Genomic DNA, 14,005 nt, shown 5'->3' on the forward strand with positions numbered 1-14,005 from the left:
ATACGGTATTTTTCCATTTATAGGACTCACGAAGCAGCAGAACTAATCTATAGCAATAGAAATCTGATCAGCGGCTGTCTGGGACCCGTTTGTGCAGTGAGATCAACTGCAGTCACCTTGAGGGAAATTGCTTGGGAGAGGATTGGAGTGGTGCTTAGTGTTGAAAGTGATCAGCTCGCATGATTAAAATGTGTTCATTTTATTGTATGTGTATTATGCCTTAATGCAGTTCAGCAAGAGAGTCTGAACTGCCAGGGTGATAACCTAGTGTTCAGGTGGGTTTCACATAATGGAGTTAGACCTGGAATATAACCTCAGATCTGCCTTTTTATAACACTGCTCTCTGGGTGGTTTTGGATCGCTGTAAATGTGGAAAATAATTGGTCCTTCCTGTACTAAGTGAATTGTCCCTCCTATCAGCATAATTTATCGTCAACCCCCTGATTGTTGGGTTAACAGCACACAGAGAGGGTTGTGACAATGCATATACTCCCAGAGGGCTACACGTCACGCTCCAAGTAGAAGAATAGGTTGGGAATTGGGGGTGGGGGGAAGAAGCTTCCTTGGGTCTGAAGTAGCCCAGCCCGCATCATCCTTGCTTTTTTCACATGTGCCCCATGGGATGGAGGGGCGCAGAGCCGCACCTGAGATGCTGCCTGGCCTTGTGCAGTGGCTGCTTGCCTGAGCTCATTCTTGCCTGTTTTGTGCTGGATCAAGCTGAGTAAACTGGCGTTGGCAACCTATTGTAGTCTTTCAGTCTTGTCCACTCTGAACCCAGGACCCCCTGCTATTGAGTTAGTGGTTGTGTGACATGCTGTGTGTTTAAGTAATCATTAGAAACACACATTCCGTTCTCTTGTATAAAGTTATAACTTATTTTCTTTTCTCAGTTAAGCCTTCAGGTACAAGATGTTACATTGATGGATCAGAAGAAATTGGAAGTGACTTTAAACTAAAATGTGAACCGAAAGAAGGTTCACTCCCATTACGATATGAATGGCAAAAATTGTCCAACTCACAGAAACTGCCAACCTCATGGTTACCAGGTACTGCTGATTATGCACTTTGAATCGTGTGCCATTGATTTAGACTTAAGTCTAGCAGGGTTTGTGCATGTAAGTGTATATTTTTTAATCCCCAGATACCTTCCCTTTTCTAGACAGAGCAATCAGGATTCTGTGGGAATTAGTCAGTGTTTTATAATGACAACTTGGTGTCATGTAGTATAAGTGAAGAGATATTTTTATAATGATCACCATTTAGGATATTATAATTGGTTTCTTTGTTGTATATATTTTTTTTTTGTTTTGCGGTAGGCGGGCCTCTCACTGTTGTGGCCTCTCCCGTTGCGGAGCACAGGCTCCGGACGCGCAGGCTCAGCGGCCATGGCTCACGGGCCCAGCCGCTCCGCGGCATGTGGGATCTTCCCGGACCGGGGCACGAACCCGTGTCCCCTGCATCGGCAGGCGGACTCTCAACCACTGCGCCACCAGGGAAGCCCCTGTTGTATATTTTTTAATTGATGGTAATATTGATGGAAACTGTTCATTATCATAAATTAGTGGTTAAGTTACAGCAAGAGTTGGATCTTGAGTGTTTTGCCTGGGTTCATGTTGAAGATATGGTTATTTAACCATCATGTCTGTTAAAACAACAAAACAACAGCTGTGACTAACCAACAAGATTCAAATTGGTTAAATCTGATTATTCATCTGTATGTTATAATTAACCTGTTATTCAAACTGGTTACCATGCTCCACCCTCCTCCCTCCCACCCCACCCCGCTTTTAAGCAGGATCTCTCTCCACCTCTGTTTTTCAAACTAAGAGGCTGAACAATACGACCCCCTCTCACTTTCTTTCATGTTTCTTCTGTCTGGGGGGATGACATACATTTTGTAAATCTTACTGCTGCACCTAAGAGCCTTTGTGGCACAGAATGTTTTTTATAGTCAACGTGGCTCTGCTTCAGCAGAGACTCTCTGTGCCTGGCTGAAGGGGTCATGATTACCTTGGCTTTGACATAAATGAACTAGAGGCACAGTCGTTTGCATCCCGGAGACATGCACGTGTCTTGCCAAGTTTGTTCTGTATGTAGCTTCAGTTTGTCTCACTTTTACCTGGATTGTCAACCAAGTAGAGTTTGCTTTTACTAAAAACTCAGCAATATGTTACTATAAGAATGGGTTTTGCTCCCTTACCCCCTTTCTTCTCATAGAAATGACTTCACCTGTTATATCTGTAAAAAATGCCACTACCGAATACTCTGGGACATACAGTTGTACAGTCAAAAACAGAGTGGGCTCTGATCAATGCCTGCTACGCCTGGATGTTGTTCCTCGTAAGTTATCTTCTTTCTGCTCTGATAGTGTTATCTTTATACAGCCTCCTTTGGTTCCATCAGTGAGTGTGGGTATTAAGGGCAAGGGGATGCTAACTTTGAGCAAAGCACCCTGTGGCTTGGTTGCTAGCTTTTCTAAGTCATGGAAAGAAAAAAAGTACTACATTTTATTAATAAAACCTTCTTTATTATTGTAGTGACATTAAAGAGGCAAGAGTTGTCAAATTGACTCTTGTACCATATTTAGCCAATGTCAGTGACGACAAGCTTTTTAGAACATTCTTATATGCCAACCAAGATAGCTGTGAATATTAAAATCCTCTAGAGTGGTTTCATTCTTTTATCCTTGAAATAGCTTACACAGTTCAGAAGAAAGTTCTTTTAGTGGATTTTCCCCTAGACCAGAAAAAAAGCTAACTAATTTGTCTCTTAACGTTAGTATATGCGATGAAATCAATGTCATTGTGTATCCTTACCTTCAAAATGACTAGATGGAAGTTTTTTTGTTTGTTTGTTTTGCTTTTTTTAATATTAATTATTTTCTTATTAACATTTTATTCTAGCTTCAAATAGAGCTGGGACAATTGCAGGAGCTGTTATAGGAACTTTGCTTGCACTAGTCCTCATTGGTCTTATCATCTTTTGCTGTCATAAAAAGCGCAGAGAAGAAAAATACGAAAAGGAAGTTCATCATGATATCAGGTAATTAAGTGACACAGGAGTTGACTGATGTATACTCTATTATGTCACTAAAGCATTAATTCTCTTAACCATCTGAAGCATTTGCCCCTATGAGAATTGGATGAAAGCTATAGCTCTTCCCCTCAACATATTTGAAAGCTTTTACTTATTTCAAGTGTGTGGAGCCAACCAACCTACACTGTGCCCTCCTCCCCGTTTTGGGCTCTACATTAAGAACCATTGCAAAATGCTTTTCTCAAGACTGTCTACCTTCTCCCAATAAAGTACAGGCATGAAACAGCAAAGGAAACCATAAACAAGATGAAAAGACAACCCTCAGTATGGTAGAAAATATTTGCAAATGAAGGAACTAACAAAAGATTAATCTCCAAAATATACAAACAGCTCATGCAGCTCAATATCAAAAAAACAAACAGCCCAATCCAGAAATAGGCGGAAGACCTAAATAGACATTTCTCCAAAGACATACAGATGGCCAAGAAACACATGAAAAGATGCTCAACATCACAAATCATTAGAGAAATGCAAATCAAAACCACAATGAGGTATCACCTCACACTGGTCAGAATGGCCATCATCAAAAAAAACCTATAAACAATAAATGCTGGAGAAGGTGTGGAGAAAAGGGAACCCTCTTGCACTGCTGGTGGGAATGTAAATTGATATAGCCACTATGGAGAACAGTATGGAGGGTCCTTAAAAAACTAAAAATAGAACTACCATATGACCCAGCAATCCCACTACTGGGGATATACCCTGAGAAAACCATAATTCAAAAGGAGTCATGTACCAAAATATTAATTGCAGCTCTCTTTACAATAGCCAGGACATGGAAGCAACCTAAGTGTCCATCAACAGATGGATGGATAAAGAAGATGTGGCACATGTATACAACGGAATATTACTCAGCCATAAAAAGAAACGAAATTGAGTTATTTGTAGTGAGGTGGATGGACCTAGAGTCTGTCATACAGAGTGAAGTAAGTCAGAAAGAGAAAAACAAATACTGTATGCTAACACATATATGTGGAACAACAACAACAAAAGGTTCTGATGAACCTAGGGGCAGGACAGGAATAAAGACGCAGATGTAGAGAATGGACTTGAGGACACGGAGGGGGAAGGGTAAGCTGAGAGGAAGTGAGAGAGTAGCATGGGCATATATACACTACCAAATACAAGATAGCTAGTAGGAAACAGCTGCATGGCACAGGGAGATCAGCTGAAAGCTTTGTGACCACCTAGACGGGTGGGACAGGGAGAGTGGGAGGGAGGCTCAAGAGGAAGAGGATATGGGGATATATGTATACATATAGCTGATTCCCTTTGTTGTACAGCAGAAACTAACATAACGTTGTAAAACAATTATACTCCAATAAAGATGTGAAAGGAAAAAAAGTACAGGCATAAAGTTTTCAAAAAATGGAGCTGTTGGGCTTCCCTGGTGGCGCAGTGGTTGAGAGTCCGCCTGCCGATGCAGGGGACGCGGGTTCGTGCCCCGGTCCGGGAAGATCCCACATGCCGCGGAGCGGCTGGGCCCGTGAGCCATGGCCGCTGAGCCTGCGCGTCTGGAGCCTGTGCTCCGCAACGGGAGAGGCCGCAACGGTGAGAGGCCCGCGTACTGCAAAAAAATAAATAAATAAATAACAATCCCATGCTCTGTAGATTAGCTGTATAGAGAAATCAAACCTTAACATCTCCATTTTCTTTTTTTTTTCTTTGTGGTACGCGGGCCTCTCACCGTTGCGGCCTCTCCCGTTGCGGAGCACAGGCTCCAGACGCGCAGGCTCAGCGGCCATGGCTCACGGGCCCAGCCGCTCCGCGGCATGTGGGATCTTCCCGGACCGGGGCACGAACCCGCGTCCCCTGCATCGGCAGGCGGACTCTCAACCACTGCGCCACCAGGGAAGCCCTGGGTTTTTTTTTTTTAAAGATCTGATTGTATCAAGTGACATAGGTAGTTAATAGAACTATGGGTAATGTGATTTTCTTTTATTTTTTAAATATTCTAAACCAGTAGATCTTAACTAGAAGTACACATTGGATTATAGAACTTGTAAAAATAACATATGACCAAAGTAACACCCAGAAAATTGACATTTGGTGGGTCTGGGCACTTTTATTTTTTAAATGCACAGAAGTAACTCAGATATATATTCTGTGTCAGTGCTTAGTGTGAAAATTCTTATGCCTAATTCTCAGTTTTTGCAAACTTCAGTCTGCTAAGTTTTCAGCTAAAGTCTTAGATGAGTAACTTTCATAATAAAAAGGATATTTTGTCTTGTTCTTTTTTTGGTAGAAATATCTGCAGGTGTTAGGGCTTTATTGATTATAGAGTGTTACATGACTGTAACCAGGTTATCTTGATCAGTGATACTAGAACATGAAAATATTTGAAGTTTGTTCTTTGCAAGACAGCATTATAGAATAGCACATTTTTGTAAAAAACACATTTCACTGTGAAGATAGAAACTGTAAATGACAAATTTGGCACAGATACACAGTTATGACATTATGCCTTATTGTGCTTGTTTTTTGTGTGTCACACACGATTTTATGTACTTAATGCTTAAATAGAGGCTCTTCCCTACCCATGATTCATAGCTTACATATTGTAGGTTTTTAGAAATTTGTTCTTTGAACGTGTATTGGGATCTTTATTTCTAGGGAAGACGTGCCTCCTCCAAAGAGCCGTACGTCCACTGCCAGAAGCTACCTCGGCAGCAATCATTCATCCCTGGGATCCATGTCCCCTTCCAACATGGAAGGGTATTCCAAGACTCAGTATAACCAAGTGCCAAGCGAAGACTTCGAGCGCGATCCTCAGAGTGCGACGCTCCCAACTGCTAAGGTAGCTGCCCCTAATCTCAGTAGGATGGGAGCGGTGCCCGTGATGATTCCAGCACAGAGCAAGGACGGGTCCATAGTATAGAGCCTCTGTACCCTTCATCTGTGCTCTCCTCTTGAGATGTGAACACCTGTTTTAATTTTTGCTACCAGCCTCCAAAAAAACATATATATATATATATATATAAAGTTAACCAAAAACTGTAAGAATAATACTTCAAAAAGTTTTGTTTGGTTATATTGAAATAGTAAAGGCATTAAAGTTCTAAGGACAAATTCACCATCTAAATAATATTTCCTTTAAGAGCTTGACTTTATAGGTTTCTGACTATCAATACTTAAGTCAGCTGTGGCACTTTGAATATGAAATCATAGGTGAAGAAATAAATTGGTGAACTTACATGCATACCAAGTTGATACTTGAATCATCTGAAAGTGGTACTTTATAATTTCTGTTATTTTTATATTGCTTTTTTCAATTAATTTATGACCCCCACCCCCTGCCAAAATTGGTAAAGAAAGATTCATGGCAAAAATACTCACGTAGATTTATGTTTGTTTTTGTTTTTGCTTCTTTGAAAAGTCTAAATGTGTTTGACGAGTCTCTAATAACTAGAAAACACTACTAGAAGTCACTAGTTCTGAGTAATTCATAAACCTTGTATATGAAATGACTTAAGTATTTAATTGCTAGATTGCTGTGGGCAGCAGGGATGTAGTAAGCTCTTTTGTATGCTAAAATAAAGGAGCATTTATCTGATTCATTTAGAAAATTTGCTGTCAGCTACATATAGCGATGACACTAGTGGTGCAGTTGTGAGGATGAATTTTGTTGATTAATGTTCCAATGCCCTGAGACCTGTGGTGGTCTTCAGAACAGTGACCTGCTATCAAGGAAGTGTAGTATTTTGCAATTCCCAAGTAAATGCTCGTCCTCAACTTTAGGTGATATTTTTCTAAAAAGAAAAAATTATAACTCATTTATTATTTGACAGTTACAGATTGTAATTCCGTAATTATTGGTTCTAAATTTTAATTTTTTTTTCCTGGTTCAGTGTTTTGTTTTTGTGATGGTGTTGTACATTATATGTTCTAGAAATGTAATCTTAAATTACCCTCTTGAATGCAGTTCCTGGAGGATACTTTCTTCATAGACTTAGAATACACTTTAAACTAGTAAGTGTCTTCTATCAATTCTGTTTCAGACTTGGGAGGATGTACAGTTGCTATTGTATGGCCAGCATGTCTTGTGTAGTTGCAGAAAATCAAGCTGAGCTTTGAAAAGTTTGTCTTAGTTTTGTGGAAGTGACTTAATCTTAAAAAAAAAGAAAAAAAAGAAAAAAAAAAAGAGAGAAATGAAAAGGAATAAAAGGAATACTCCTACCTGCCAAATGTGTTAAGTACTGTTTTAGTAGATGAAAGTGAATTTATTGTACTTTCCTTAAGATTGTGAGGGAGTGTGGATTGAGTAGAATGAGCCAGCAGTTTCTTTATAGTAATACGGTCTGCAGTAACTTATTTCACTAGCTCTGATACCTTTTCCCTAGATTTTAGTAGGGAGTTGGTTTCTTTTCATCTCTTTGGGTGCTGTGGTGGTAAATGCTACATTATAAATTAATGTTGGCATGAATTTATTCTTAGGCAGAGTATTGTATACACTTTTTAATGGTAAATTGAAGCTGAATGTGTAATGGATTCGTGTATAGTTTTACATATTTGGAAGCATTTTAAAAATAGGTTTTTAACATTACATAATATTGCTTTTACTCTTGTGTTAACGTTTTCATCTGTGCCTTTTGGGTAATTTAGTTTTTATTATGAATTTCTGGTGCCTATGAGCTAGCTATCGCCTGAAAGGTGCTTAGAGGTGAAGGTACTGTTCCTAAAAATGCATCACTGTGATACCTTTCTATCCTCATACTTTCAGTCTTGCCTCTTTTCTGATCTTTCTGGATGCAAGTTAACTGATTGTGTGACTCATAAAGTTTTTAAAATTTCAACATCCCCTACACTCTTTTGACTGTGTTTCTGATTTTATAATAACTGTTTTTGAATACCAGGCCTCTGGTCTGTTTCATATGAATAAAATTTATGATATTATAAAAATAAACAGCAGAGCACAGACATTACTAATAAAAATTTTGGTCCTTTCTAGTCCCAGTTTTCATATAATGAAAATTATGCTATCAATCTAAGTAGAAATTACTACAAAAGGTGGACATATGTAAGGCTTTCCTTTCCTTAGACTTCATAGTTAGTCTAGGATTTGGTTATAAGTAAATTGGAATCTCTTCCAGAAATGCTTCCTTCCAGGTCAGGGTCATTACCAGCTACAGCCTGAGAAACAAGCTTGGAAAAAAAACTACTGTTGTGACCTGAAGAGACCTACTGGATGTGGTTGAGTTTAGAGGACAGAACTCAGTTTTAGGCTTATGTCTCCAGCTACTCATTGTAAATTTCAGTGAATCCAAAAGTCAAATAGCACTGATAACTTCCTAAATAATTCTCAGTGGTAGTTTCTGGTGAACTAGAGATCAAGTATTTGTTCTAGAATTACTATTGGTAATCATCAAGCAAGTCAACAAAAAATCATTATTCAAGCATTTCCACTAGTAGCCAAACATCAGTCAAGGACGGCACTGAACCTTCAAAGCAAAACTCTTCCATTCTACTTTATACCTAAGAGACTTGACACCATCTTTCTGAGTTATGCAGGATAACTTCAAAAGAAATATCATAGAGGACGTAATTCTGTGCTTTGCATATGTAGATTACAGGTTTCTTTTTCTTATGGCAACCTTACTAATATTTCCCTGTTAGAAGGCCAAAAACAAAAACCTTATTGATAAACGGGCCAAATTACTTTTTTAAATTTGGGCTATCTGCCGGGAAGTTGTTACAATGGAAACACAGACTGTGTCTTAGGGGGAGGTTAATTCAAGAAACACAATTAGATTATTGGTATGAATTAATACCTGGTTTTTATTGAAAAGATAATTTTTAGGATTGAGTTCTGGAAATTTGGAGCAAGTGAAGGGGCAAATAAACATTTTGATTAAATATGAAAAGAACTCACTGCATGAAGTTGGATGTCAAATTCTGTAATGTTTGGCTTCTTAACTATTCTCTGTCTTTCTGTGTGCGTGCAGCATGTAAATCTGAAGTTATATGAACGTTTAAAGTTTTTTTTTCTAATCTTGTTCCATCTCCACAGTATTTAGGGCTTTCAGATGCCTTATTCCAGTGTGAACAGAAAAAGTCCTTATTTTTTTGTGGTTACTGCTTTGATGTGTCATGTAAGGAGTAGTTTGTAGAAAATGTTGGCATACTTTTAACTTTTTAGTGGCTTGTGACATTATATATTATATATATGTATATATATCTTTATAATATTCCTGTGTTTAGTAGTATAAATGTTCTGGGCAAGTTTTCATATTTCAAATGCCTTTGGATATTCTTGCAATACAGGCAACGTGTTCTGTAGTTAGATTTTTTTTACTCATTTGACACTAAAATGGTCTATAACTGAGCACAAATTCTACCTAATAGAAGCAGGAAAGGATAATAAATAAACTGATGAATTGTGGTTCTGTTTATCTTATGGATGGTAACACCAGCGAATATTGGCTACATCTGGCTTCTCACTGTTCATTAAAATCCAGTTTTATAAAATACCCTATTTTGTAATTTCAGAGTGTGGTGTGAATATCGGTTGGATTTGGTTTTGGCACTGAACACTAAAAGCTCCAAAGAACTCTGTTTTCTACTAACTTAATGACACAAGTGTTAAGAGAACCACAATTCACTGATTTTCATCCCTAACTGTGGATTTCTGTGACAAATACACTTATACTACTGAGAAGTAATATTTTGACACTTCATATATGCAAGTAGAGAATTGATAGTGTCAGTTTCAAAAATGATTTTTTGTATTTCGAGTTTCTGGCTTAAATATCCAATGGTGCAGATTTTGACATTTGTAAGAACAAAATTTGGTTTTAAAAAAAGCCAAAAACTTGCTCTGGTTTTGTGACCTTGTGTACCTTTAAAAAAAATAAAATCAAGAAAGTAGTTTTCTGCCTCATGGTGTGGCTTCATAAGCTTCATTATACTCTTCCTCCCTGCTTTTCTGAGCCAGGGTTTCCTTCTCCCCTCTCCTTTGCATCTTTTATTAAACAAAGTAAAGATCAGAACAATGACATCAATGAAAACATATCAAACATATTTATAGAAATTTCTCCAGTCCTGTGCATCTATATGACAGTAAATAACATAATGTATCTGGGGTTGAAACCTCCAAAGTTATCGTGTCACAATTTACAGCGTAAATTCAAGAGTTTTTCAGATGAATTAAAAATGTGCGTACTTATATGTATTAAATACACACATCTAGTTATACTTTAAAGCTATTTTCATTGACTCTAAGTGTTGATTTCAGAAAAAAAAACAGGATGGGGTTAGCAGTGCTTTTGTAAGAAGGTATTTTGAGAAATATTTTGTTTACACTACAGTTTCTCAACCTTGGCACTTTTAACATTTTGGGATGGATGATTCTTGGTTGTGGGAGACATCCTGTGCATTGCAGGATGTTTAGTAGCATCGCTGGCCTTTACCTACTAGGTGCCAGTAGTTCTTGCCCTCCTTCCTCCAGATGTGACAACCAAAAATGTCTCCAGTGTTGCCAAATAGCCACTGGGGTGAGGGGCAAAACTGCCCCTAGTTGAGAACCAGTGGTTTATACTAATGTGAAGTTTTCTACTCGGAGGTTAAAAGAAGAGCATAGGCTTTGGAGTCAGACATATCTGAATACCACTTATTACTAGATGCTTTACTTAGCTTCGGTTTCCTGGTGCTTGAAATGGGGATAAAAATACCTACATCACAGGGGATGTTGGAGGATTTTAAAGAGATAGAATTGATATAATGAAAATTCTTTGCATTTGTCCCTGTTTGCTGGGATGCTGATAGTGGTACACAGATTTTCAAAGAATCAAGATTACAATAAAATATGCTAACAAACTACTAAGTATAATTTAATGCCTTTAATTTAGATCATATTTTAATCATGAAGTTCTAAAGGCCAGATCATATTTCTGGTTAATTAAGTACCAAATGACAAAACTGTTGAAATTGAGTCAAAATTGAATATAAAACAATCTGTTGTTAAATATTGATTAAAAAATGGTTTTAAGTCTATGTCATAAACAAATGTAGTTTCTAAATGCAGTAAAGGCAGCTGAAAAGATCAGGAAGCCAGTGCTAGGAATTCAGCTCAATATTTCTTGCTGATACTTCTGCAGTATAAATCAAATGGGATTTGTTGTTTTGTTACTTAAATGATGTTTCTAAATTTTATAACTGTTTATAGGAGAAAAAATTGTCCTAAGGTAACTGCAGAAAAAGAATTTCTGAAGTTAATGAAGAACTGAGAAATAAATTTCAGGCTAGTTAATCAAGGGCTTGATCAGTATGCTTCTCGTTTCACTGCTGAGCTAGGAAATTCTAACTCTAATGGAGAATGAGAGAGGTGGGAGGAGATACAGGAAATTACAGAGGGAAAAACCTGATGTCAGCCCTCAACAAAGTGCTAGAAGCAGTCGTGATCTTGTCTTTCCCCAAGTCATTCATTGTCCACAGTCCCAGTGGATTAGTTGTTTTAAAATGTAAATCTGATCATATTAAAAACCAGATCATCTTAACCTGACACAGAAGGTCTCTGATGACCATTCTATTTCTCTGTGGTTTATTTTTTTATTTTATTTTATTTTTTTGCGGTACGCGGGCCTCTCACTGTTGTGGCCTCTCCCGTTGTGGAGCACAGGCTCCGGACGCGCAGGCCCAGCGGCCATGGCTCACGGGCCCAGCCTCTCCGCGGCATGTGGGATCCTCCCGGACCGGGGCGCGAACCCACGTCCCCTGCATCGGCAGGCAGACTCCCAACCACTGCGCCACCAGGGAAGCCCTGTGGTTTATTTTTTACACACCTCTAGGTGCACCTTTGTGATAGCCATACTCCATAGCTAAGGGGCTGTGGTCTCATACCTTTGTGAACATGCAATTTCCTCAGCCAGAGAGGAACCCATCCTTGTTTACCTGACCAGTGCCCTGCAGGTGTCAGTCCAAACTCTGTCTCCTTGGAATCATTTTTCCTATTCTCACCCCCGCCCCTCACTCAAGTTAAATTAGGGGTGCATTTGGGCCCTCTACAGTGTATGGGTCTTTATGGCACAAAAACGTTTTGCATTCTAATTGTTTAACATTCTTAATTGACCTCCTTGATGAGTTTGAAGCTGGTTCATTCACCTTTATCCCCAGTTCCTAACTCTGACTTGCATATTGCTCAGTAAATGCTGAATGAATTTTTAGAAGGGACGTTATGGGCATCAGGAGCAAGTGTGCATTTATCAAGTGTGTGTCATGTGTTCTGCAAGACAGCGGGCCTGCTTTCTTCCAAGAAGGCAGTATCAAGAGAAAAAGGGTGAGTGTGTATGGGTGTTAAGGGAAAATTCTGCACAGGGCTTAAAAAGTTAACTTGCACAAATAAAGACTGGGTGACCTGACTCAATAGGACCCAACACAGAAACAAACCTAATTATTATGCAAACCTAGAGAAGTGGAGAAGCATTGGAGAAATAAGCTTCTAAAATCCTCCTCAGAGATTCTGAGTAGGTTTGGGGTAAGATCAGTGTTTCTCTCCCAGGTTATTTCAATAATCATCTAAACTTGGGAACCTCTGAATTGTTTAGGAAACCCTGTGTAGACGACTGGTGTCCATGCTAAGTCACTAGTAGGTAGAATGTTTTTTCTTGGACCTCACAAACTTTCAGAAATATTTGAGTACACCTTTAGTGAGGCCAAAAAACTTACATGCTTAGATATCATTGCCTAATTTGTATATAGTAATATTTCAGAATTTTTAGGGAGACCTGCTTTGATAGATAAAACACCATATCTTGGAAGATTTTAATTTTTAAAAAATAACGTAATGTCAGTTGTTTTCAAGTCTTTTAAAATGATTAGTCTCCTGAAGAGACTAGTCATTTATAATTAATTCTGTGTATAATTATATTAGTTTGCTAGGGCTACCATAACAAAGTACCACAAATTGGGTGGTTTAAAAAACAAATTCAGGGCTTCTTTGGTGGCTCAGTGGTTGAGAGTCCACCTGCCGATGCAGGGGAGACGGGTTCGTACCCCGGTCCGGGAAGATGCCGCATGCTGTGGAGTGGCTGGGCCCGTGAGCCATCGCCGCTGAGCCTGCACGTCTGGAGCCTGTGCTCCGCAACGGGAGAGGCCACAACAGTGAGAGGCCACAACAGTGAGAGGCCCGCATACCGCAAAAAAAAAAAAATTTACTGTCTCACAGTTCTGGAGGCTGAAGGTCTGAGATCAAGGTGATGGTAGGGTTGGTTCCTTTTTTTTTTTTTAATTGAAGTGTAGTCAGTTGATTTACAATATTAGTTTCAGGTGTACAACATAGTGATTCATATTTTTATAGATTATACTCCATTTAAAGTTGTTATAAAATAATGGCTATATTTCCCTGTGCTGTGCAATATATACTCGTAGCTTATTTTGTACATAGTAGTTGGTACCTCTCAATCCCATACCCCTATCTTCCCGTTGTCCCTCTCTCCACTGGTAACTACAAGTTTGCTTTCTATATTTGTGAGTCTGTTTTTGTTTTGCATATACATTCATTTGTATTATTTTTTGATTCCACATATAAGTGATATCATACAGTGTTTGTCTTCCTCTGACTTACCTCACCAAGCATAATATTCTCTAGGTCCATCCACTTTGCTGCAAATGGCAGAATTTCACTCTTTTTTATGGATGAGCAGTATTCCATTATATATGTGTGTGTGTGTGTGTGTGTGTTATATAGATGCTATATATATATATATATATATATATATATATATATATATATATATATATATATATGTATGTATGTATATCACATCTTAATCCAATCATCTGTTGATGGGCACTTGGGTTGCTTCCATTTCTTGGCTATTGTAATAGTGCTACTGTGAACATTGGGGTACATTTATCTTTTCAAATTAGTGTTTTCATTTTTTCTGGCTGTATACCCAGGAGTGGAATTGCTGGA

At 38.5% G+C, this 14,005-nt stretch overlaps 1 protein-coding gene across 2 annotated transcripts in view; it reads left to right on the forward strand.

The window, feature by feature from the left end:
* CXADR (CXADR Ig-like cell adhesion molecule) overlaps positions 1 to 10,072 on the forward strand; it is a 53,429-nt gene extending 43,357 nt beyond the window's left edge. Inside the window, exons 4-8 of one of the 2 annotated variants that reach the window (XM_067739233.1) lie at positions 891 to 1,046; positions 2,218 to 2,340; positions 2,904 to 3,042; positions 5,710 to 5,893; positions 9,583 to 10,068. In XM_067739233.1, the coding sequence (XP_067595334.1) occupies positions 891 to 1,046; positions 2,218 to 2,340; positions 2,904 to 3,042; positions 5,710 to 5,893; positions 9,583 to 9,594 (614 nt within the window). In that variant the 3' untranslated portion in view covers positions 9,595 to 10,068. Of the gene's footprint in view, positions 1 to 890; positions 1,047 to 2,217; positions 2,341 to 2,903; positions 3,043 to 5,709 lie in introns of both variants that reach the window. The other variant, XM_067739232.1, reaches the window with a different exon arrangement.
* The last annotated feature ends 3,933 nt before the right edge of the window (positions 10,073 to 14,005 follow it).

This window comes from Pseudorca crassidens, chromosome 5 (genome assembly GCF_039906515.1).
Source record: "Pseudorca crassidens isolate mPseCra1 chromosome 5, mPseCra1.hap1, whole genome shotgun sequence".
Taxonomy (NCBI): domain Eukaryota; kingdom Metazoa; phylum Chordata; class Mammalia; order Artiodactyla; family Delphinidae; genus Pseudorca; species Pseudorca crassidens.